Genomic DNA, 25964 nt, shown 5'->3' on the forward strand with positions numbered 1-25964 from the left:
TGGCCTTTGTTAATCTTCTGGTTTTTTTTTACTTTTGATTCATTTATAAATTCAGATTTTAGTATGATGTCATTTTAAGTGGAACTAGATCATAACATTTTAAATTTATAGCGGAAGCCCAACTATTTTTGTTGGATTTTCAAGCTGTATTGATGGCCTTCAACTGTTTCTTTCTCTTTGGTCAGGTTGTTGTCTCTTTGACACATTCCCGTTTCCATTCACAATTTATCACTGACAAGTTTCAGAACAAGGCAATTACGTTCCTAGAGTGAATCTATAATAATTAACAAATAAATTATCTACTGCATATATGATTACAAACATTCTGTCATATGAAACAAAATGATTTATTACATTCGTAAAAAGACAGGCATAGTATGAGAGAGATTTAAAAATGTTTTCTGTACAAATAAATACATGTCAAAGAAATCACATGACATCAAAATGGCTGACATGATACAGCTAAAAACCTCTTTGAAATTGTATGTTTTACATAGCATGTGACAAAATCCATGATGATCTTCTTCATTCAGAAACCGTGCACCTGAAATTAGAGAATGTTACATATTTATAATTGTACATACATGTAAATGATGAATTCAGATTGATTTTTATTTTATTCTTTTGCATACATGTTCTAAGCTCAAAACTTTTGAAGAAGAAAAAAATGTACAATGGTTTGTTGACTTCTAGAAGCTCTATTTATAGACGATGTCTTTTTTTTTTTAATTTTAACAACTTTAAAATGCTTTCAAGAAACTTGCTCTGTACTGTTGTGTACTGTTGTGTACATAGATTGCAGTTAAGATAAAGGTCACTATTAATAGGTGACAAAAACAAACATAATTAATAATGCATTAATGGGACGGAATTCACTTCATTTGAATTTTGGTCGATAGTTGTTTCACTGGCAATCATACCACATCTCCTTATTTTTATATTGTCCATTCTTTTATGGTCAGTTTGTATGTGATCTCGTTTCTTTTAAATCAGAGTTGTTTACATCTTTCAGACAGGAAAATATTGGTTGATTGTAACACGAATCACTGAAGCATGACTAAAGCATGACATAAGCAGGCCACCCTCTTTGGCAGTCAGTGGGCCCCAGCTTATAATGAAAATTTCTGGATCCACCACTGTATATCATTTAATCTCTATTGGATAGTTGTCCCATCAGCAATCATATCACATGTTCATATTCTTATAAGTTTCAAGTTGCTTAAACAATCTTCTGTGGATTCATCATCAATTTTCTTAGATTGTGTGGATAAGGATGAAGTGTACACATTTTCTACAAAATTTGACAACATATATCCTCAGTAATACAAGTTTCCCTATATCCACAAAACTGATATCAATGAAAATTAATGAATCCACTCAATACATTGTATATCAAGTTTAAATAAATGTTTACCTTGAGTTGGTCTTCTCTTGCAATGCCTATAATTTTAAGAAAGTCCCTTATATGCGTTCTCTGGTCTCCCTGTAACTGGATAACTTCTCCGTATTCTGGATGTTCAACCACTGTTCCATTGCACGCAAATTCCTAAAATACACAGATACCTCAAATTGCTACCTTCAAACATAATTGCAATAGCGCTCTTCCTTTGTAAATGCTTTGTTTATTATGTTTTTTTATGCTGTGCATGCACTGATTTTGTATAATGAATAGTTACCCCATATCCTTTGTTTTTCTATTTTATGAATTCTTCCTTTAAAAGCACTAGTAAAAGTCTTAAGAAAAAAAACATTGCACATTGCAATAGGTCAGTAGACATGTTTTAGGGTGCATGTCATCTTTGAATTTTCATACATTAAAAATAATTTTAAAATGCCTCAAGAAAAAACATGTCACAGGAATCTCGATATTCTCACTGCTATAATTTAAATGTTATGTTTAATGGGGCATTTAAATTGTGATATAAAGGTTTACATAGATCTACATCTAAATTCATTTAATAAGATAAATTCATTAGTGTACATGTGCAAGTGACATATTATGGAATTAACTGACCCATAATGCATGTAATATGTCTCCTATTAGAACACAAACACATTGTACATGTACATTAGCTAATTAAATTCTTTCATTCTTATTTGAAAACTAGTGCAACAAATCACCTTTTTACAAGCTTTAACAATCTTTTTGAGGTCATAATCAGGTGATATTCCCTGGACGGTGGTCAATGTTTTTCTGCCATTTCTCTGCTGAATACGTATGTGGATTAATCCTTCCTGTACACCCGCTGTCCCATCTTCATCAACCGATGCATCCTTGAACGGGTCTGTACAATAAAAATATCAAATTACTGATGTTTATCATACTAATCTGACTCAAGGATATTTAGGGGACGACCATTTGATATTCTGGGGGGGGGCCAGGAGGATTTTGAAAATAAATAACTCAGCCTTGATAATTGCAACCAGATGCTTCGCAGGGCGTTGCTTTATACGACCGCAGAGGTTGAACCCTGAACGGTTGGGGCAAGTATGGACACAACATTCAAGCTGGATTCAGCTCTAAATTTGGATTGTGATTAAATAGTTGACACGGCATAGGTTTCTGACACAGAATGAATGTGTTCTAATGAACTTAAAATTTTTGTTTTCTCTTAGAGCAATTCACTATGCTGTTCAATATTAATCCTCTCAAAAAAATATTTGAAGAAATTTTCTATTTATTTATGAAATTTCAAATGAGAAAAATTGAACCCAATTTTTTAATCACATCCCCCTTTCCCTTATTCCAAAACTAATCTCAATTTAAATATTCTAATGGAGTTTGCAACAATAACTACTCATTTAAATACATCATAAAATATTAAGATGTAAAAAAACTGCTTGTTATCACTGAATGGTAAAGATTATTTAAATTTATCAGTTGGTAGTAAAAAGTGAATATACATTGTATATTGTATATAACAAAGATTTAAGTTGATTCTGGACAAAGAAAGATAACTCCAATTAAAAAAAATTCTTGCAATAAGATATTTCTTGATTACTATTTTGGACAAAGAAAGATAACTCTAATTAAAAAAAAATTTGCTATTTCACAATATTGTGAAATTAGATATTTCTTGCCATTGCACAATACTGTGCAATTGAAAAGACTTTCTATTCCACAATACTTAATATAATAATTTAAGATCCTGATTTGGACCAACTTGAAAACTGGGCCCATAATCAAAAATCTAAGTACATGTTTAGATTCAGCATATCAAAGAGGCCCAAGTATTTAATTTTTGTTAAAATCAAACTTAGTTTAATTTTGGACTCTTTGGACCTTAATGTAGGCCAATTTGAAAACGGGACCAAAAATGAAGAATCTACATACACAGTTAGATTTGGCATATCAAAGAACCCCATTTATTCAATTTTTGATGAAATCAAAAAAGTTTAATTTTGGACCCCGATTTGGGCCAACTTGAAAACTGGGCCAATAATAAAAAATCTAAGTTCATTTTTAGATTCAGCATATCAAAGAACCCCAAGGATTCAATTTTTGTTAAAATCAAACTAAGTTTAATTTTGGACCCTTTGGACCTTAATGTAGACCAATTTGAAAACAGGACCAAAAGTTAAGAATCTACATACACAGTTAGATTCGGCATATCAAAGAACCCCAATTATTCAATTTTGATGAAATCAAACAAAGTTTAATTTTGGACCCTTTGGGCCCCTTTTTCCTAAACTGTTGGGACCAAAACTCCCAAAATCAATACCAACTTTCCTTTTATGGTCATTAACCTTGTGTTTAAATTTCATAGATTTCTATTTTCTTATACTAACATTATGGTGCCAAAACCAAGAAAAATGCTTATTTGGGTCCCTTTTTAGCCCCTAATTCCTAAACTGTTGGGACCTAAACTCCCAAAATCAATACCAATCTTCCTTTTGTGGTCATTAACATTATGTTTAAATTTCATTGATTTCTATTTACTTAAACTAAAGTTATTGTGCGAAAACCCAGAACAATGCTTATTTGGGCCCTTTTTTGGCCCCTAATTCCTAAACTGTTGAAACCAAAACTCTCAAAATCAATCCCAACCTTTCTTTTGTGGTCATCAACCTTGTGTCAAAATTTCATAGATTTCTATTAACTTAAACTAAAGTTATAGTGCGAAAACCAAGAAAATGGTTATTTGGGCCCTTTTTGGCCCCTAATTCCTAAAATGTTAGGACCAAAACTCCCAAAATCAATACCAACCTTCCTTTTATGGTCATAAACCTTGTGTTAAAATTTCATAGATTTCTATTCACTTTTACTAAAGTTAGAGTGCGAAAACTAAAAGTATTCGGACGACGACGACAACGACGACGCCAACGTGATAGCAATATACGACGAAATTTTTTTCAAAATTTGCGGTCGTATAAAAATAAATGGTTTGTTCTTTGGTAGTTTGAAAATAAATTACCTGACTTGGAATGTATTGAAAATAAATAACTCAGCAGGTCTTTAGCTTCTTGGGCCTTCAGCGGTTCCAAAACCCTTCCAAAAAATTTTTGCCTCGCTTCGCTTGGCGAAATATGTTTGACAATACTTTGAAAAAGGCTACGTAGAACCAAACTTAAATACTATGTACATTGTATGTATGCAATACATGTATATTGGTTGGGTATATCAAGGAAATTATATATTTAAATATATATACAATTCCTTGGGTATATAAATGATTCGTTTTGAAAGAAAAATATAATATACTTAATCTAATTATACCAATTGTCTTTTATAATATATTATGTATTTGTGTTTCGTTTGTCCTGTCTCGTAATATGTATTATCTTAATATGTTTGTATATATTGTCCTTTTGTACACAAGTATGTGTCTCATGAGGTTATGAATAAAATCTTGAATCTTAAAATTTTTGCAGGGGATAATGATTAATTTTGATTAAATGGTACACAAGAACTTGACTGTACATGTATTATTCATAATTAACAAATATTTTTAAAATTGTATGTTTTCGAATATCATAAATATAGTTGTGAAAATGAATAATCAGTAACTTGCTTTAATGAAAATGAAAAATCTTGCTTCAATGGTGAAGAAAATGAATAATCTGTCCTCTCAGTTTACAAAAATAAATAACCGATCAAAAACAAATCCTCCTGGCCCCCCCCCCAGAATATCAAATGGTCGTCCCCTTAGTAGTACAAAGGTTCACAATTGTACATGTGTGTGTTTTTATTCATGGTATTTAATGGACTGAACGTATACGTACCAGGGTCGGTTCCAGACATTTTTGAAAGGGTTCCCAACCTTAAATAAATTCAAACTTGATCTGTTTTTTTTGTAATACGCATTGTGTATAAGTTTCATAATATTTAGTTACTCATTACTTAAGTTATCTATTTTCCTGTCAAGGAGTGGACTCATTTTTCAGTGTATATGTCAGAGATATAACTCTATAGGGTTATTACACTATATTATACTATACTATTATATTATACTCCAGGCCAGCGTTCAAGTTAGGCTAGACAACAGAAATGAACAATTCAGCAATTTTTCCATTTTTTTTTAACATGTTTAAAGTTTGCAATATCCACATTTCTCCACAGATTGGCCATGTACATGTAAATAATCTTGGGACACTTTCTTTTTCTTGCAGCTGTCGGACATCCCAACAGGGTTAGAATTCCTAGCAATGACTTTGAGTTAGCCTTTAGGATTTGATATGAAATGCTCATACATCATGTACATTGGCTCTTAGTTTAGTTTACACATATTTATTTATACTATAGTGGATTCGGAAACAAGTTTTGCAACTTATATTAGGACATATTAATCCCTTTCCACTTTGCAGGTGCGAGTGCTGCCTTGTAGCATTTGCCTACTCTTTTTTTCGATTCTAGAAGGTGTCTTTAACATGCAAGAGATATGGCTCTCTCTTAACACAGGTCAGCCATTTTTCGTCCCCTCAAGACCGTTGGCACTTGCAATTGATTCTTGTTGATGTGAAACATTTATAATGGCATGTAGAAAACACCTTATAAGTATTTGTCTGCAAATTCTTGACATCACAAAGGTTCCTGTAAATTTTGACATCACACTATAAATTCTGTCTTCCAATATTCAATATTTAAGAGCCCAGATTTCCAAAATGGCGAAATGGTTACACTTAAAACTTGTATTTGTTGTATGTTATTTCATATATATTCAGGCATATGCTCTCTTAGTCCAAATAATTATGACGTCTTGAAAGGCTATTATAATTTTTTTCTTTGACGCCTTACATCAACGTCATAACGCCAAACTCATATATTCAGTTGGACTTTGATAGGGAATTTACTGCTTTATAAAAACGTTTAGCTGATTTCTCCTCAAGATGCCTCATGTATAAAATATATTTTTGAACCGAACTCGGTACATTTTGACCAACCCGAATTTCCGGATAATGTTAAACAATGGTTCCGGAAATTCGGGTTTTACCGAGTTTAGTGTAAAAATTATTTTATAATCTCTTAAGGGGGCTCGTGGGTCTAAATGATTTTTTTTATTTAATATAGGATTTCTCTTTATTTTTCTATAAATGAACATTATCTTATACTTAATAGAAAAAGAAATAAAAAAATGGGGTCACCGTTCATTTACGCTCACAATCTGCCTTTTCAAAGAAGCATACATTTTTGTTGATGTCCTTTTTTTCTGTTGAACTATTAGGAGAAAAAACGGTAATATCGAAATAAAAAAAGAACTAAATTACAGAAATCGCTCAAATTTTACAATTATTTAGTTTATGTACAGCTTATTTAAAAACAACAATAAAAAAATATAGGTCACCGATAAGTTAAAAAAGATATTTCAATTTTAATGCCAAAAAATGGCATTTTTGCACCAAAGGGAGATAATTTGGAGCTTTTTACATAATATGTACATTGGGGTCAACACAAATTGATTTTTTGGAACGATTTTTGTACCAAATGATAAAGTTACAACTATTAAAGGTTATAAATAAAATTTGTATTGAAAAATCTTATACCCGCGAGCCTCCTTAAAAAGAAATCCGACAAACGTTTTAAAAAATGCAGTCGACATGTTCCCGCCTCGGATGGAATTGTTACTTATATTATTATTTCTGTAGGGATTAATTGGAAATATTTTCGTAAAACAAACACTTAAAAGGTAAGAATTTTTATATATGCATTTTGTTTTAGCCTTCTTTGAAAATTTGATGGCTAAATTGGGTCTCAAAGTTGAGAGCAAAAGTCCAACCGAAAATGGCGGCTTCAGCATTATGACGTCGAAGTAAGGCGTCATTGAAAAAAATTATAATAGCCTTTGAAGACTTTTTCAATAATTATTTGGACTAATGCTCTCTAGATCATTGTGCAGATGTTTTAATCTAAAAATCATGATACACTTCGTGGGTATGGTATATTGTAGTCCAAAAAAGTTATGACATAGTTTGAGCTTGGGTAAAATGGGAAGACGATGTCAATGAATCAAGTGTTAACGAGTAATGCTGTTGAAGAAATGATATTTACATCTGTCAATTTGGCAGCAACAATAGACAATATTACATGTGCAGTGCAAGAATGATGCAACGTTCAACTGTCAACAATCGCTTCTAAAATTTATTCTGCCAGTTCCTTTTTCCACAGGTCTATCAAAATCGTGTTTTAATGACAAAAGAAGAAGTAAACGAATCTTTTCTTTTACGAGTTTTCAGCACTTAGTTGACAGCTGATCATCTACAGAGCTTCGACAAAAATACAAATTAAAATAGAAACGAGCAAATTTCTTACCAAGGGTCTGACCAAAAGTTGTGCTGATACTTGTCATAAAAACGTTTGAGTAGCAATTGTAAAGGAGAAAACTTAGGTTTTTAACAGATGGTTGTGGATTTGTCACAATTTACTGTCTTAGATTTGTTTACGATTTTTTTACCGGAAGTCAATGAAACAACCGGAAGTAAAAACGATCAGTCTAAAAACCAAAAAAATAATTTCCGTTTTTGATTACACAACGGGCAATAAATTATTGAACTAACTTGTAATTTCTGACAAATTTTGTAATAAGAGAATTTTTCTTTAAGAATAAAAAATTACAGTTAAGAAAATTTGTCTTAGTTAATGAGTATAGTAAAAAACAGAGAAAAGATAAAAGTGAACTGACTAAATTTAGCATTCTGACACTAGCTACTCAACTCTCTTTATATTCTCTTTTCTTTTTTTCTTTCAGTGCAAATTTTAAAAATTGATTTGTGCCCTCCCCTAATTTTTTTTGAGCCCATACTCTTTTGTCTTGAAAGAACTAGATACTACATATGTAGTATGAAACTAAAAAAAACAACATTTTTTTTAATTTCCTTTTTTCCCAGAGATAAGCTGAAATTCAAATTTTTGAAACTTTTGGTTATTATTTTAGAATTTCTGACCTTTTTAAAATATTTTTTTGATTAATTAAATGCTTTATATTAAAGCTCAAGAGCACCTCAAAAAGCATGTCAGATAATCATTTTTTTTTGTGATTTATACTTGTTTTCATTCTATATTATTTAAAGAATAACACCATATGTACAGTGTACAAAGATTCAACTTCGACCAGTTTGGCATGTATATAAGTAACAGAAATAGCAATATGGATTCTCTATAACATAAAAGCATGACATCAAAAAAATTAAAGTCTGCATTGGACATAAAAAAATTGAGTTCCAGTGCATGCAAATACTGAACTTGGTCCTGAACACACAGGAAACATTTGCAAACAACAATCAAACAATCAATCACTTAACACTGTTCAATTATCTGCATATTTAACCCTATGCACATAATATGGCTATAAATTCTCCTGTATGCAAGTTTCTATTGAAAAATTATCCCAAAAGCTTTCTGAAAACACATGACATTCAGTACAAGTCATGTTGGTGCAGTTATTTTGTTGTGCACCATAAATGTCTATTTAGGAAATAAACTTATTAAATTTACTAGATTTTGTTTACTGACCTTGAATAGATATATTCCTTATAAATAGATTTTCACAAAACTTTCTTTAACAAAATATGAGAGGTTCCTGTGCCAAACTTCTCAAATAAAACCAGGTTTAACTCAACATGCTTCCTTTGGAATTAACTGTACCTGCTATGAAACTGATAGAAGTTTATCACTTTCTCTTTGTGATTGATTGTATTTGGCAACATAAAACCTGGTGGAAAAAAATTAAAACAACATGTTATAAATTTCTTGTGTCTGAAGCACTTTTCTGGATTAACCCTCATCAGGAATGCTTCATGCTGAAGTTAAAATCACTCTTATTTTTTGGAAAATGCCTGAAAATGGCACAATTTCAGCTTAATTCTCCAGAAAGTCCCTTAGCTGGTGCTATTACAAATGTTTTAATAATCAACCACTTTTCCACTTCTCCAATAATTGATATGAACCTTTTTTTCCTATTTGAATTACTTTTACTTCAATTATCTAATTATTTTAATGAAACAAATAAGAAATTCATGACAAAAATTCAAACTTGATTTGTGTTTTATGGTAAAAGCATTGTGTACAAGTTTAATAACATTTAGTTGAGGGAAACTAAAGTTAAAGAATGGAAACAAAAACATTCAGTAATTTTTCCATTTGTAAAGAAGCATTACTCTAGAACAATACAAATGACACCACCAAAATTATAACTTGATCTGTGTTTTGTGGTACTGAGCATTGTGTATAAGTTTTATAACTTTTGGTTGAGCCAAACCAAAGTAAGAGAAAGGAACCTTATAATTCAGCAACTTTTTCATTTGTAAAGGGGCATAACTCCAGAAGGGGAAAAGTGACACCATCAAAATTCAAACTTGATCTGTGTTTTGAAGTAATAAGCATTGTGTTAATTTGCAATTTCATAGCATTTTGTTGAGATAACAGAAACCAATTTTGGGATGTACAGCTGGGACATCAAAATATTAAACAAGACAAAACAAAGAGAAAAGGAATAGCACTGTTATTGAGGTTATTCATCAAAAAACAGCAAGGCTTTCAACAAGGGGCTAGAAATCTGGTCCCATAGGAAGTTCAAAACTGATAATGGTTATAGCAAACTCCTTGCATATTATTATATCTGCATATTTTTTAGACATTGGGTTGGATGAATCCATCTAATTTTTATGAAAGAAGTAAATTCCACATTTGGCTTTGTATTACTGACATGTGGTGCAAAAAGTAAAATTGAAAAAATACCAAACTCCAAGGAAAATTCAAAACAGAAAGTCCCTAATCAATTGGCAAAATCAAATGCTCAAACACTTTAAACGAATGGAAAACCACTGTCATATTCCTGACTTGGTACAGGCATTTTCTTATGTAGAAAATGTTAGATTATAGCTAGCTCAACCTCTCACTTGTATGATAGTCGCATAAAATTACATTATAGTGACAAGGATGAATGACTTTTCCACAAGTAAATTAAAATAATAACCAAGAACTCAAAACAATGGGTGTTTATATTTATTTTGTGATCACATGAAACATGACAAGCAGATCACCATGGTAACAGTATCCTTCTTAAGGTGAGCAATTACAAACAAAACACAACAAATAATACTCTACAACATTTACTATTTATAAATAGCACTTATGTAACATTAACACGCCACACTGATTTCTTATTCTGGAGATATTTTTTGGGAGCATTTTAAATCAAAGTATTGATTCCCCACATTTAATCACAAAGTTTTAAATTGCATCTTATATAAAAGGTTGGGATTTAAAATCTAAATAATTTCTTCCATTATATTAAAGTTAAATTACCGTAATAATAATTGTTATAGAATAAATAATCGAAGAATTCAAATATAGAAAAATTTCACAAGTTAGTACACATTAGTTCTCTAATGCATATTTTAAAAAAAAATCTTGAATATTCCTAGAAGATGAGGTGTTTAAATATTTGAATTACAAATAACAAATAAACTTATATATACAGAATGAACCTTTTTTATAATGGGGGAGGATACTAATATTTTTTTGAATATTTTTTTGAATTGCTATTTTAAGAAGAAAAAAATAAATAATATAACTCGTCCATGATTCTAGCTTTTTCAATACATGTAGTAATGAAAAAATTTGTAAGGGTTCCGCGGAACCCAGTGTCTCGCCTACTTTTGCTGAAATTCACAGGCTCAACAAAATGAGGAAAAAAATCAATAAAAATATTCCTCTTGAAACTATCTTTTGATTTTAAGTAGCTTCTGTCCAAGTTTAGTAAAAATACAGGATAGTTTATGAATCTAATAAATGTTTAAAAACTTTAACTGCAGACTGTATGTAATGTTAACTGGAAGAAAACTTAGTCCATTTATAAGTAAAATACAGATACACAGGTACAAAATATTATCAAAATTTCCTTCTAAATACTAGCTTATGATCTTAAACAAGCTTCTGTCTAAGTTTGGTACAAATAAAAAGTAGCAAAAGAAAGTATTTTTTTTTTTAATTTTTAAATTTAACCACAGAGTGAACATGTTATTTCCTGGCAGAAAATCTAAGTCCATTTAAAAGTAAAATACGGAAAAAATGGATTTATTTTTTTACAAAATTTCCTTATGCATATTATCTTTTGATCATAAACTAGCTTCTGTCTAAGTTTGGTACAAACCCAGGATAGTTTAAGAAAGTTATTCAAATTTTAAAAACTTGAACCACAGAGTGAATGTAATGTTTCCCTGCAGAAAAACTAAGTCCATTTATAAGTAAAATACGTAAAAAATGGAATTTTATTTTTACAAAATTTGGATACTATCTTATGATCATAAACAAGCTTCTGTCCACGTTTGGAAGTAATCCAGTATAGTTTAAGAAAGTTATTAAAATTTCAAAAACTTTAACCACAGAGTGAATATTTGTGGACGCCGCGGCCGCCGCTGGAATGAAGGATCGCTTAGTCTCGCTTTTTCAACAAAAGTCGAAGGCTCGACAAAAATGAAAAAAATTGTCAAATGATTTTCGATTTCGATTTTGAAACACCAAATTGAATTATCTCCCCCTTAAATGAAGACATTAGAGCAAAACTATTTCCCTTGTCAAATTTAGATTTTAACTTTTATAAATCTTAAAACGTTTTGTTTAAAGAACATTTCAAAGAAGATAATAAAAAAAATCCTTTAAATTTGCAACTTAAAAAATTTAAAAATCCCAAATCCCAGATGACAGCTTGCATCCTGGCTTCCATATATACCAAGTTGGGTATATTCAATATAACAGATGCTTATTCAAGTGACCTTTTCTTGCCCTCTAACTTATCTTACCATTAAATCCATACCCAGTCAAGACAAGTCAATGTAGCAATACAAAAGTGTACATTCACAACACAAAACTGATTACATTTATGTTTTTTTAAGTTAACTTCATTTTTTACACAATTCCATGGCACTTATCAAAAACAAGTATATAAAATATTTATATAACATGTATAATTCATTTCTTACAATATAAAAGTCAACATGCTTGGGATTAATAATTTCCCAACATGCCCTCTAACTGTAAAATCCTTTCTGTACAGTTGCTACTTTCTATTCTTATAAGCAAAGCTTCTGTTTAATAGATTTTTATAAAAATACAAAGGGGTAAAAAACCACATATATTTCACAAATGAATAAGAAAACCTACTTGTCATATAGGTACTTTCATGAACAATGAAGTTCGATTTTGAAGATAAAAAATCTGGTGACGAAGGGTTGAAAAATAAAAAAAAAATATCGTTCTTTCACTAGGATAGTTACAGTTTGAATTATCAGAGCATCTTTAATGGAGAAAATATCAATTGTATATGAGAACAAAACATCAATACATTCAGATCTGCACATGATTCATTTAAATTATTTCAGGAAACATATAAGTGTATAAAATGAAAACGATGACTATCATATGTCAGTGCTCTATATTTCATCAAATTACCTCCCTTTGACACTTAAGACCAGTTAAGGCTGTTCCAATATAAAACACATGAGGGTATGGGACACAGTTTTGTTAGACTCAAACCACATTTAAAATGAAATCATTATTTTAATATTTATCTCTTACATAATTTTAAGGAAAATACAAATACCAACAATTTAAAATTATTTGAGTACATGTACTACACATTTCCCATACAAGGATCAGATTTTGAAGAGAAAAAAATCAAATGTCTGATCAAGCTACAATTCAAGATTGACAACTAGCTGAATATAAAATTATCAGTTATTTAGATGTCAAGCGTAATACGAGGGGGTAATAACATATGAACTCACTGGACAGAAATCAACCTCATGCAATGAATAACAATAATCTGTTAAACAATTTTTCGATTTGAAAAAATTCTAAGAAAAGTCTGTAACTGATGGATAATTACGTTGCTTTTAAATCACTACAACACAGGCCAAATTTATCTTTTATTTTGTACATGTATATGACTGTTCAAAAATCAATCAAAGTCTTAAGGACGACATCAAAAGATCGATGTAGGATAAAAAAAACTTCAACCAAATAGTTTGGGGGTGGGTGTCAACATTGCTGCAAGTTTTGTTAATCCAAAATCGATTTTACATATATCCATATAGGTAAATCAATTTTTCCCAAGTTAAGAGGGGGTAGGGGTCAGTGAAAAAACTATGTAAATTAAGTTTTTATCCTACATTGAACTTTTAATGTTGTAGCTTATAGATGCACATGTATACGTGCACTTGCATAAGGTTGATTTATATCCGATGCAGCTAATATAAAAATTCTTTAGAGACATAATTCTTTTTTTCTCCCATATATGAAACACAACTAAGGGAGAAAACTGGATAAGGTTTTCACTACCTTTCATTCATACAAAATAAATAACATTTATCAACTAAGATATACAATAATGACATTGCAATGACATATGATTGAAATTAATGAAAAAAGCACCATCAATTTATATTACAACGTGTAAAAAAATGTCAACTTAAATAATAATAAAAATAAACAATATATAAATAACAAAGCATAACTAAGTACTAATTTGGCACAAAAATTAAAATTATCAACTTGTGTTATATTACCTCCCCTTTTCTTCTACAATTGATAAAGGGGAAGTAATTTGTGATCATAGATATTTTTTTTGGTGTAAAAATAAACATACAAAATGTACATGTAGTAAAAAATGGAATACTTTTGCAATACTTTTCAGCAAATCTTTCTTTCTTTTATAGAGAAAACTGATTAAAATGAGAAAATATGCTACAAATCTTTTTAGAAAACATTTCTTTTTAAAGAGAAAGAAGTTAAAAATGAAAATATATGATACATTTAAATGTTAACCAATAAGTAGTTACTGATGTTTAATATTGCATTGAAAAGACTGCAGAAATTATCCTACAGCACCAAATGGCAAACATGTGTTAACAACTTTGTTGTTTAAAAATCTGGTTAAAAATAGAGAAATCGTTTGAAACCTGAAAGCAAAATAACAATTCTGTATACATGTTTTAAGCTCTGAATAATTATACATGAAAATGAAATTTAAAACCCAACTATTTTACACTTTTTCTTTAGCATTAGCATCAGATATTGTTTTGTTTTTTAAATGCTTATAGTCCATAAGTAAAGTAATGTAGAAGGATATTAACTAGGTTAAAAAAAAAATGTAAAATTACATTATCATTAGCTGGTTTGGTCTAATTAGAAACCACAAATTTAAACTTCATGAAAAAATCTCATTTACAGTAGTTTACATATAAGCAATTGTGTTATTTGGAAAACTTACTTAGAGATCATTTGTTTAAAATTTTCAGCATCGTAAATTAATAGTCTGACAGTGGCAAATGTTTAAGATATAGTTTGACCATTACGAATTATTCATACTTTTATTGTCAGTCTGCTTCCTCTTTCAAAAATGTTTTAAAAAAAATAAAAAAATCTTAGTGTAAAAACATTTCAAATATCAGTCCATTCATAAAATATTTCTCGTTCTCCTAAAAGATTAATAATCTTAAGGATCATAGGAAATTTCCTTGTTTCCACCAAAATGAAAACAATGTCACACCATTGGTTGAATTTTAATAGTTTAGGACATTGTTAGCCAATCACAGCATTTTGATGATGCTTTGAAAAATATTACCAAGAATTCATAAGATTCTAAGAAATCACAAATTAATCTATGTCACAGCCTTTAGGATATTTTTTTATTTCATTACAGAAAAAGGCGATATGTTTTAAAATCTTTAACAGCAGGATTATATATACTACATGTATAAGTAGATTCAGTAATCAAAAATCTGTTTAAATAGGATTTGAAATGATCCCTTTCCTAAAGCTAGCTATAAAACCAGGTTTAACCCACCAGTTTCATGGTAAGTTCAATATTTTTGTTTGTACTTTGTTATTTTATGATTTGATTGGTTTTAAAACTATCTCTTGTTTCATTATAATATGTACATAGTTTACAAAGGGATCAGATTGATTTTTTGGTTCAATTTGCAAACATGTACACATTCAAGTATATTTGCTGTAAAAATCTACAGGACTAGAAAATAACAATGGTATTGAATCTTTAAAATGCCTTATGAAAAAAAAATAGATTTAGAAAAAACCCTGTACAATGCCTCATGAAAAAAAAATGAGGTAAATTTATGTTTTTCTGGATATTTAAGTTTTTGCTTTTAACAAACCTTGTATATAATCTTAAGGTGGTACCTAACCCAACAGGGAGATAACTCTGTAAAGTCAGCTTAACGTTTTAATTACGTCGTGATGTAAAAGTAATATTAAGCATCGCAATGATCAAAATTGGTGTTTGTCAAACTGCTCTATATAACCAGTGTAATTTTTCTGATTTAATTGGTTGGTTCAATTTTTTTTTAAATGTTTTTATTTTTGTCAAAGGGTCAAAGTAAATACTTTGCCAAAATTTTATGAAAATTAAACAAGCCAAATTGATTTTAACAAAGGTGTTGGGTACCACCTTAACAAACCTTTTATACAATCTAAAGCAGAACATGCATACTTTGTAGAACATTTAAATTCTTGGTCTTCTTATACACATGAAAATTGTGTACCTCAAATAATATATAATGAATCTATAGTAAAAAAAAAATTAATGGCTGGTTGATAATCTATTCTTCAAGAAACTCAACATAGTACTGAGCTTCTTTCAAGTAATTCTTTATACTGGTAGGAATCGGCAACGAGTCAATGTGATCCCGACGAACAATTTGTAGAATCTTAAATCGGCAAGAATGCTGCAACGACTGCATCTGTTTGAATCTGGACACTGGGTGGAGAAGGTGAACTGGCATTGGAGGTGCTCCTGGACCGGAGGGCCTTACAAAGTAAAGAAACTGTCCATTTCGAGAATTCTGGACACATTGTTCTATGAATTGTTTAATGGTTGACTTCCCATGTGTGTCTGGTTGTGACCAAAAGCTGAATTTTCCTAAAATAAAACAAAAGGATACTTATGTAATTCATATTTCTGATGTGACAATATACACATACATGTACTTTTGTTATATGTCATGATTAAATACTAATTATAAAACCTCTAAAAAGTTTTATTTTACTATCATCAGATGACAAATTCTAATGATTTTTTAGTTACATTTTCCCATTAAACATGTGTTAAATAACTATTTACATCCAGTGGTTTATCTAAGACTTTTTTGGCTAAGCCTTACAATTTCTGAAAAAAATCTTTTTTTGCCAAGCTCATCTCTGAAAAAACAACTTGATTTAACCATAAGTGAAAGTGCAATCTTCATGGTCAAGTCCCAGTGAGTCAGTTCTATTCTGGGTTTTCCATTTGTGGTCCATCGGTTTCATGGAACGGCTACATCATTGTACATGTATATGTTACAGTAAATAGGTGAAATTAGGAATTACATGTAATTACTAAAATTTAGGAATTACAGGTACATGTAATTCCCGGTGCACTTAGTTAATACAAGTAATTCCTGAAACGACCCAGTTATTACCAGTAATTACTAATTTTAAAATGAGTTTTTACACCTATTTACTGACTGCTAAAACAATGTTGTATTATGGTCAGATGATCAAAAGTTATGGAAATACTAACTAGAAGATCAGTTAGCACTCTTAAAATATTGAATGGTTGATTTGTATTCAAAATATCTTGAATAAATATAGACTTTCAAATATTTGTTTAAATCAGAGTAACTTAAGTTTTAATCCAAAATGGTTAAAGTTAAGCATTATACAGATAATTTTTGACCAATTTCAGCAGACATGGAAAATTCTCCCAGTCCCAAAGCATTATGTTTTAACTTTTTTCAAAAAAACTTTGAGTTTGAAGAATATTTAGACTTATTACCTTATAAAGATCAGATAACGTTGTGAAGGTTAACAACTGGAATGAACTGTTATGTGCATTAGCTTCGAGATATAAAAAAATAAATATTTTTTTGTTGTTGTTAAATCATTAATAAAAATGATATAGTGATATTATAATTCACTGTTAGTAGCCAATCTAGTTATATTTTGTTAAATTAGCTGAGAAATAAGGTTGATGAGTTGTGCACTTGTGAGTGAATATTTGGACCTCATTGAATATGTATTCATGTGACCTTTAATTCACCCCTACCTGAAGATGGGTTATCGATGTATTAAGCTATTAAAATTGTAAGGGTTTTGCAGAACAAATAGTCTCGCCTACTTTTGCTATTAATCACAGGCTCAACAAAAATGAGGAAAAAATATTAAAATTTTCCTCTTGATACTATCTTTTGACTAGTACTATAAGAAGCTTCTGTCAAAATTGGGTAAAAATCCAGGATGGTTTATAAAATTTAATGTTTTAAAAACTTTAACTGCAGAGTGTATGTAATGTTAACTGGGGAAAAAACTAGTCCATTTATCAGGTTTATAAGTAATATAGGAAAAAAAGGATTTGTTTACAATCTTTACTTTCGGATATTATCTTATGATCATAAACATTTAGCTTCTGTCCAAGTTTGATAGAAATCCAAGATATTTGAAGATAGTTACTTTAAAGTTTTAAACCATGATTGAGATTTTAGTTTAACAAAATTATGAAAATCAATTTTGGATTGATATCATTGTCTTGTATGCATATATTTACGGAGTTTCAAGACCTATAAAACAACAATTTTCCAGTTTCAATTCACAAACACTAAAGAGTATGCACTTTTGATGTGCCTTATATTCCTACATCCTCAAGTAAGCTCCCTTAAAATCCCTACCCCTTTTCTTTCTTATTTGGTATCATGAGTTATGTTTTTAAGTTTAAAACCAAAAATCAAGTTAGTAAATAGCTGTAAAAATGACCAAAAAAATCAGTAATTACCAGTAATCACTGAAACAACTAGTAAATACATGTAATTACTAAATTGGCTAGTAATTACAGGTATTTACTGAAATGTTTAGTAATTACGTGTAATTCCTAATTTCACCTATTTACTGTAACATATACAACAAACATTCAGTGAATCTTATTAGTGCAACTATGGATAATGTAAACCAACTAATTTTCAAGAGCCATTTATTTTAGTGACTTTGCAAGTAGCAAAATTAATGTGAATATAAATCATCACAAATATGTAAAACACGGATATTTCCTTATTTAACTACATAAAACAAATTTGAAAATCGTGAAACTAAATCGTCGTGAAAAGCGCTAGTAAGGGCTAGAAGGGAACTAAAGTATCCACGAAAATAAGTTAAATTACAGTAATTAAAGAATTACCCAACATTTCAACCTACCTTTATGATGTTCAATTCTTGTGTGGTGTACACGACCTTGCATGTTGAAGGACAAACTCAGAATATATCTGTCATCAGAGCTGTCACGCACTAAGAAAGATCCATCCGGTTTATCTATCAGCTTTATCTCAGCCTCTTCCCAGCTTAATGGACCCCAATACCAACCACACTAAATTTATAATTAGCAATACTGATAAAACATGTTAAACAAGACTGTCCAACTTCAGAAAAGTCACACCATGGTTTTTAGCAAGGTTTTGCTTGCTCTGGGTTTTTTTCCTTTTGTGTTTTATTTGTAGACTATTTGTCATATGCATGTTCTTTTTTGTTTTTCCTTTGACTTAGAAATTCTGATTGTCTCTTGGTATTTTCTGTCTCTTGTTTTATTTCAATGTATATATCTATGCTTTTTAAACCTTCTCAATTTCTTGTTCTTAGTATAAATTATAATGGTGTCTGTCATATGTGTCATTCATATGTTTTTTTCATTGTACATGTATTTGTACCTGTATAATCAATATATATATTCTTTTCTTCATCATGTTCATGATTATCTAAGGCCAACTTTTATAAATGAGCTGTATCAGATATAATTCAACCTTATGCAAGTGCACATATACATGTACACGTTACAAATTACACTTCAATTGATTTCAAATACATGTATGAAATAAAAGATGAACTTTGATCTGTTTCATCATGCTTGTATGGTTCATATAGGCAATAGCAACTCAATTTTGAATATTCAAATAGTTAAAGACTATAATTGTATACATATGTTTTCAACTCAAAATAAAATGTATTGCTTTTAATTTGCCTAAGGTAGATTTCTATCTGCATGATCTGACCTAGCTGAAATGTAGTTTTACACATGTTAAATGACTTACATCTTTCAACTGTTGCATACTTTCCATAAAATCTTGTCTATAGCCTGAAAAAGACAAACATTTTGTGTAATTTCACTTTTACTGTAGATCTATCTAAAGTATCATTAAAAGATAATTATAGCAGACATTTAAGACCAATTGATGTCTTTCTTTTGTTGTCTGCTCTTTGGTTTGGTTGTTGTCTCTTTGACGTATTCCCCCATTTCCATTCTCATTTTCATTTCATAATTGATTGACAATGGCTTTATGCTGCACAAGTGCAAATAGGCCACAACATTGAAGAACACTAACTGCTATCATGGCTATGATTTATTTTATCTCTAATTAAAATGTAAGTGCCCAATGCCATTAATAGACTATTAAATATATCATATATGGTCAGTGATAGCATAAATATATCATTATGCATTATGTGTGTCATAGACTGCAGTACTTGTGTTTGTCTTCTTTTTCAATCCTTTTTTACTAGATGTCATTGAATTATCTGCCCTTATTCTATATGGATTCTGTGGAACCTTTTGAAATATTCATTTTATAATTCCATTTTTCAGCATAATATACAGTGTACATTGTGTATAAACATGATAAATGGTTTTACTACATGTATAGTAATTTTTCGGGCCTCTATAGCTTGCTGTTCGGTGTGAGCCAAGGCTCCATGTTGAAGGCCATACTTTGACCTTTAATTAATGGTTTACTTTTATAAATTGTTACTTAGACATGTTAGATGGAGAGTTGTCACATTGGCAATCATACCACATGTACATCTATATATCTACATCTATTTAAATGTTTTATAGTCTTGTACAAGTTGTACATCTTTGTAAAAAATTGGAAAACAACGTAATCAATCCACAAACAAAAAAATTGTACTTAAAACATTTACCTATTTCTTTGTGTAATCTTGGTACAACTGCAGGTGGTCTACTATCAATGTCTACAGACCTTTGTCTCAATACTGGGGGGACAGATGGACTCACAGAGTCAACATTTCCATTCTGGTCCCTTTCTGTCACTTCTGCAGTGTTTGTCACCATAGTAACATCAGAATCATTTTTTTGGTGATACAACTCAGCTATTGTCATGTGAATGGGTTCTGAATCGTCGTAATAAAAGTCAGGAAGTCTTTGGAGATTAGACATTTGATTTTGTGAACCCTGATCATGACCTTCGAATTCTGAACTTGGCTCTGCACATGCTCCCTCGTTCACTCCATTTGAATCACTGTCCAATTCATCGGCAAACGAACTCCGTCTACTCACAAGGCTTTCTAAAATTGCATCTGCATCATCTTCATATGACATAACATGAATATCACTGAGAACCTCAGATGAGCGAATACTAGAATTATCGTCACTTTCTGCGAATGAGCTGACGGAATCTAATGTAGAACTTTTCCTATGATGATTACCAAATGCCCTATATTCAAATCGTGAATCACTAAAATACTGTGTTTGAGAAGTTTCTGGAGTTGGCACAAAATTCTTTTTAGGATTACCTTCATTCTCACATTTATCATAAAAATCACTTTCAAAATCTAAATTTATTTTTTGGCGGATATCTGTGCCACCAAAACCTGTTGCACCTTCAATAAAGCCTTCGTTTTGTATGCTTTCGTTCTTTGACAAACTGTCTTCACAATCAAGGTTCCTTCTCACTGATGCATAGCTCTCAAACTCTACGGGTGGTTTGCTTTTTTCATTATCAGACACAGAATTTTGTCCTGATTGATTGTCTTTTGCATAATCAATCATTTTAGCACTATTTCCCGTATTATCGACATTATAGTTGTTATAGCAACTGTTTAAGTTTTCACTTACTACATTAGCACTATATTTTGACATTTTACCACAATCTGTACATGAGTTCTCTAATCCCTCTGATATCCAGCCTAATCTTACTTCCCTTTCCTTAACATCGTCAACCTTGTCCTTTCTTTTAATCATCTCTACGTCCTTGACCTCTGCGTATCCCTCATCTTCTTCAGATATGTGTAAGATTTCTAATTCCTCCGGAATGCTCTCCCCTTCTGTTGATAATGGTGAGTCAAGAACTACAAATTTGACTGTATCACTTGAGCTAATAGATACAGACAGACTACGGCATGTATCTGATATGCAAGATGTACTTTCATTTTCACATTTTGATGAGTCAGCATTTTCACTATTTTCACTTTCAGTAACTGAATCATACTCACTAAAGCCATTTGTATTAGATTTAAAATTTTTATTATCTTCAATTACATTACTATGGCTACAATGACAATCTTCTCCGGCATTATCCGTTAATGATATAGCACTGTCTTCAATACAGTTTTTTATGTTATCGACTTTCACATGCTTCAAACCTTGATTATGAACATTTTTGTTTTCTCTAGATAAGTCCATGTCTTTCAAATTTCCATCATTGACAGCAGTCTCTAATTTTGTCATTAAAACATTTTCACGACTTTGGATTTCGTCACTGTAGCTCTTTAAAGAATCAGGAGTTTTCAGATCATCATACATGCTATATTTTCTTGCAGGTAGAGGTGGTCCTTCCTCTGGAGACATTGCTTTATTAGGAATATCCATGCTATTTTCAAAACTTTGTTTATCTGATAATGATAACGTCTGTGACGTTCCCTTTTTTTGAGATCTTTTACGAAATAAAATTTTTGGGTTTGCGTAGAGATCACCAGTGCCACTATACTTACACAAACAAGTATCAGAATTACAAATCCCATGATTATCATTTGACATGCCTTCCTCATGAATATTCATGTTCTCATTTTTTATAGGACAACTCCCTATTCGAGTTAAATTTGGGGAATTTCCACAGATTGTAAAGGGTCTCTGTGACCTTGACATTGACCCTGTCAAATTGATATCACTCACACAAGAAGATGCTTGAAAACAGTCTGGACTTACATCAACCCTTGGACTTGCTATTCCGCTGTCTCTGTTTGGATCAAGTCCTATCAGATCATTTGACCGAAAATAATTTTCTGCTGTTCCAGATGACTGAGTTCTCCGATGCTGACTAACCCTCAGGTTACTTTCTCTTTCAAAATTGTCCTCAATGGGGTTATTTGAAGATCTTACAACCATACTTTCAGCCATCTGGTGGAGTTTCATTTTCCGACGAACTTCGTCTAGTGTTTCGTAGCCTGGATCAGGTTCTATAAATATCTCATCCTTTTCCATGATAGTGTTATCCAAATCAATAGCTTCGTCGTCTGCTACTAAAAAATTGTTTTCCACAGTGTTATCTTCCTCAAAGCTACGGTTCATTGATTTATCAAATTCAAATATCCCATTTCCATTTACCATTGGAACGTCTGTCTTATTTCTTTTTTTCTTATTTCCCTGGTTCATAACAGTGATAATTGGTTTCTCAGCAAGTCTCTCTGAATGAGTTCTTGCAATCTCAGTTTGTTTATCTCGCTCCGATTTTGACGAATATTCATCACTTCTACGTCTAAAAGAGACACCTTGTACACTATCATCTTCTGGTATCCCAAACTCATATCCTTTACTCCGTAACCGAAACCTGCGTCTGAGTCTTCGGAACAGACCACCATTTGAGGCAGGCAATGCTTTGCCTGGGGAGACACCTGGTGGCAAGGTTTGAGATTTTTGTTTATGTTGCTCCATTTCTTATTCTTAAGTTCATTTTAGACAACTTAACTTAACTCTTCATAGGAAAACCTGTGAATAAACAAATAAAATGAAATTACCCATTACTACTACAATTACCTTGGAAGGAAGATTATATTCATACATGCGAGTATCAAAGTGCTTGCATTTTGTGAGCACTAAATGGTAAAGATTGCTTTATTTTTTAGTGAATTTGAAATAAAAATTTGAAATTGTAATTACAAAATGTACATGTACATGTAGCTAGGCAAATTATAAATTTGAGTTGGAGTTATCTTCCTTTGTTCATAATTGTTTATTTGAAGATAAACTTATTTTTATCACAGATTCATACACTATGAATTGCTTTTGAAAATTCTAATGAATGAAATAGTACAGTAATTCAAACAAACATCATACTGTAACTTGAATATCTTAAGTTACATAAGTATAACTTTGCTTGATATAAACGGGATAGGATCTAAAGAATGGTCACTTCCGTGCACTATTTTGTTTAAACTATCAAAGGTAGCAATAAACTTCTTTTTTTCCCATTCATTTGCAATTCAATTGACATGTGTTTGAGCTTTTCATTAATGGTCTTCGGTTGTTGTCTTCTTTATGGTCATGATCGATCAGGTTGTTGTCGCTTTGACACATTCCCCATTTCCTTTCTCAATTTTATCTTTCAGTTTTGAATTTTCCTTGAAGTCCAGCATATTTGTTATTTTACTTTCTTTTTACAATAGACCTGATCACTTTTGCAGAATCTGCAACACTTGACCAGAGATTTTGCAACACTTTAATTATTTACATCATACAGCAATCACTTTTCTGCATAGTTCAAAGTGGCTACATGTCAGACATTTTCTCTAATATAGTCAAAATATTACTTGAACATCTGTGATCATGATGATAGTCAGTAAAGGATCTTTAAAATTAAAAAAAAAAAATTTGTTACATTTATTTTGGCTTTCTATATAGTTTTTAAAATTGAGTTATCTCCCTTTGATTTAGACCTGAAGAAATAATAGGGTTTTCTTGAAGGTTATGATAATAGAGCAGGTGAAACATTTCAGGAAAGAAGCACACATAAGTTAAGGGTGGACTTAACAGACAGAGAGAGTTAACGAATGAGTGGAATTACAAGCACAACTCTATGAAATTCAGATTCAGAAAATGAAGCAGATTTTTTTTTTTTAAATACTTTGAAGTTTCGAACTCCCATATATGTTATAATTCCTTTAAGAATTGTAGGTGTGCAGCAGTATTCAAATAATTTTTTTATCAGGAAACCATATCCCATCTGTAGTTCTTTGTAATTTAAATATCTAGTTCATAATGACATTACCTACATGTTTTAGACTCAGGGAAGTCCAAATAGGAATATTTATCTTTCGATTTCTTTTTAGTACTCGCGTGTGTGTGTACAGTGTAGGTTTTCGTAGCTATTACTCTACACATCCTTAGAGCAGTTATAAATAGAAGATCATAGAAACAGACATGTACGTCAATAATTTACAGATTTACGCTGTCTTGTGATCGATTTTCTAGGTAAGTGGTCGAATGGAGGAAATCCGTTTGCAATTGAATTTATTTTAGTGTATTCTCACCATTTGAAGCATATTGGAGACAACCGAATACTGTCATAGTTATCATTTTAACAGAAAATACATTAAATTCCTTCATACTCAACAGTTTGCTTTGATTATCAAAAACAGGAAGTGCTAATTTATATTGATTGGATGATTACATAAACTAGATTTACAAACAAAACGATTTTCACGGGCAATGGATGTGACTTTAAACTGTTAAACCCAAATATATAGCGCAAAGAAATTTTATTAACTATTTTAAAAACAAATCATTCACGTAATACAGTCAACAAATTTGAATACAGTTAATAATATCAAAATAATGAAAACCAGTCCTCACACCTAAATCTTAAGGATTACAACCTTGTGTTGATTCATTGCTAAACATATGGAAATTTTATAGAAAATCCACAGCCTTTATCTTTGTACTCTTATATTTGGCAATTTGATGACTGATAGATAAAGGATTATTGCATGCAGTGCTAGCATTGATGTCCTTAAAAAACAAGTTTATTAATGTAGTTATTGGTTAAAACTAATAAAATTATGGACCAAATCAAAGTACATTTTTTAGGGCGCGCTCGACTTTAGTGACTCAGCACGAGGTATTTTGGTATTTACAGGTTGGTTAGAACTTTTTGTGGAAAATAAACACTAGCACATCATAGAAAAGCAAGTGAAAAATTTATGTTTCAAATTTTATAACAAAAATCTCTGTATTAAAGGCTGTAGATTTTCCGCGGCAATAAAAATCTTGGTTTATTTGCCCAAAAATACTCTTTTTCTATAGTAAATGCAATGAAACAGTAAATAATTATGCTTTCCATCAAGTTTATCCTTGGTATATGCACTAAATGGCCTATCTCTATTATTCATTTGATTATATCTGTAGTTTTGATACAATTGAAGTTTGAAAATTTCGTACAAAAATGGCTTCAGAAGTAATCTTTGCAAAAAGCTTCGAAATTTTGAACTCAGTTTTAAACAACGTTTGATATTGCAGTCCGCGCACCTAAGACTTATGAATTCACTTTATTATTATATTTTGTAAAACAATTCATTTCATACTTTTATTTCATAAAATCTTCTGTTTGTCCCAAATTGGAAAACCATTTTTTTTTTAGAGTTCGTTGTTTAATAATGTTCAAAATTTTATAGCATTCTGCGAAGCACAATTAATTGATATATG

At 30.7% G+C, this 25964-nt stretch overlaps 2 protein-coding genes across 2 annotated transcripts; both read right to left on the minus strand.

Annotated features, from left to right (window-relative positions):
• Nucleotides 1–309: 309 nt before the first annotated feature.
• Nucleotides 310–7913, minus strand: LOC134694608 (eukaryotic translation initiation factor eIF1-like). Its single transcript, XM_063555640.1, has 4 exons — nt 7748–7913; nt 2122–2285; nt 1415–1546; nt 310–544 (listed from the first exon to the last, which is right to left on the minus strand). Exons 1-4 carry the CDS (start codon nt 7782–7784, stop codon nt 530–532), a joined length of 348 nt encoding a protein of 115 aa, XP_063411710.1. The 5' UTR covers nt 7785–7913; the 3' UTR covers nt 310–529.
• A 2511-nt stretch (nt 7914–10424) lies between these two features.
• On the minus strand, nt 10425–24909 carry LOC134694648 (uncharacterized). The gene is made up of 5 exons (XM_063555688.1): nt 24794–24909; nt 20450–23252; nt 19564–19607; nt 18677–18845; nt 10425–16373 (listed from the first exon to the last, which is right to left on the minus strand). The coding sequence occupies exons 2-5, from the start codon at nt 23196–23198 to the stop codon at nt 16054–16056; spliced, it is 3282 nt and encodes a 1093-aa protein (XP_063411758.1). The 5' UTR covers nt 23199–23252; nt 24794–24909; the 3' UTR covers nt 10425–16053.
• Between the last annotated feature and the right edge of the window lie 1055 nt (nt 24910–25964).

Source organism: Mytilus trossulus, chromosome 13, assembly GCF_036588685.1.
Source record: "Mytilus trossulus isolate FHL-02 chromosome 13, PNRI_Mtr1.1.1.hap1, whole genome shotgun sequence".
Lineage (NCBI taxonomy): Eukaryota > Metazoa > Mollusca > Bivalvia > Mytilida > Mytilidae > Mytilus > Mytilus trossulus.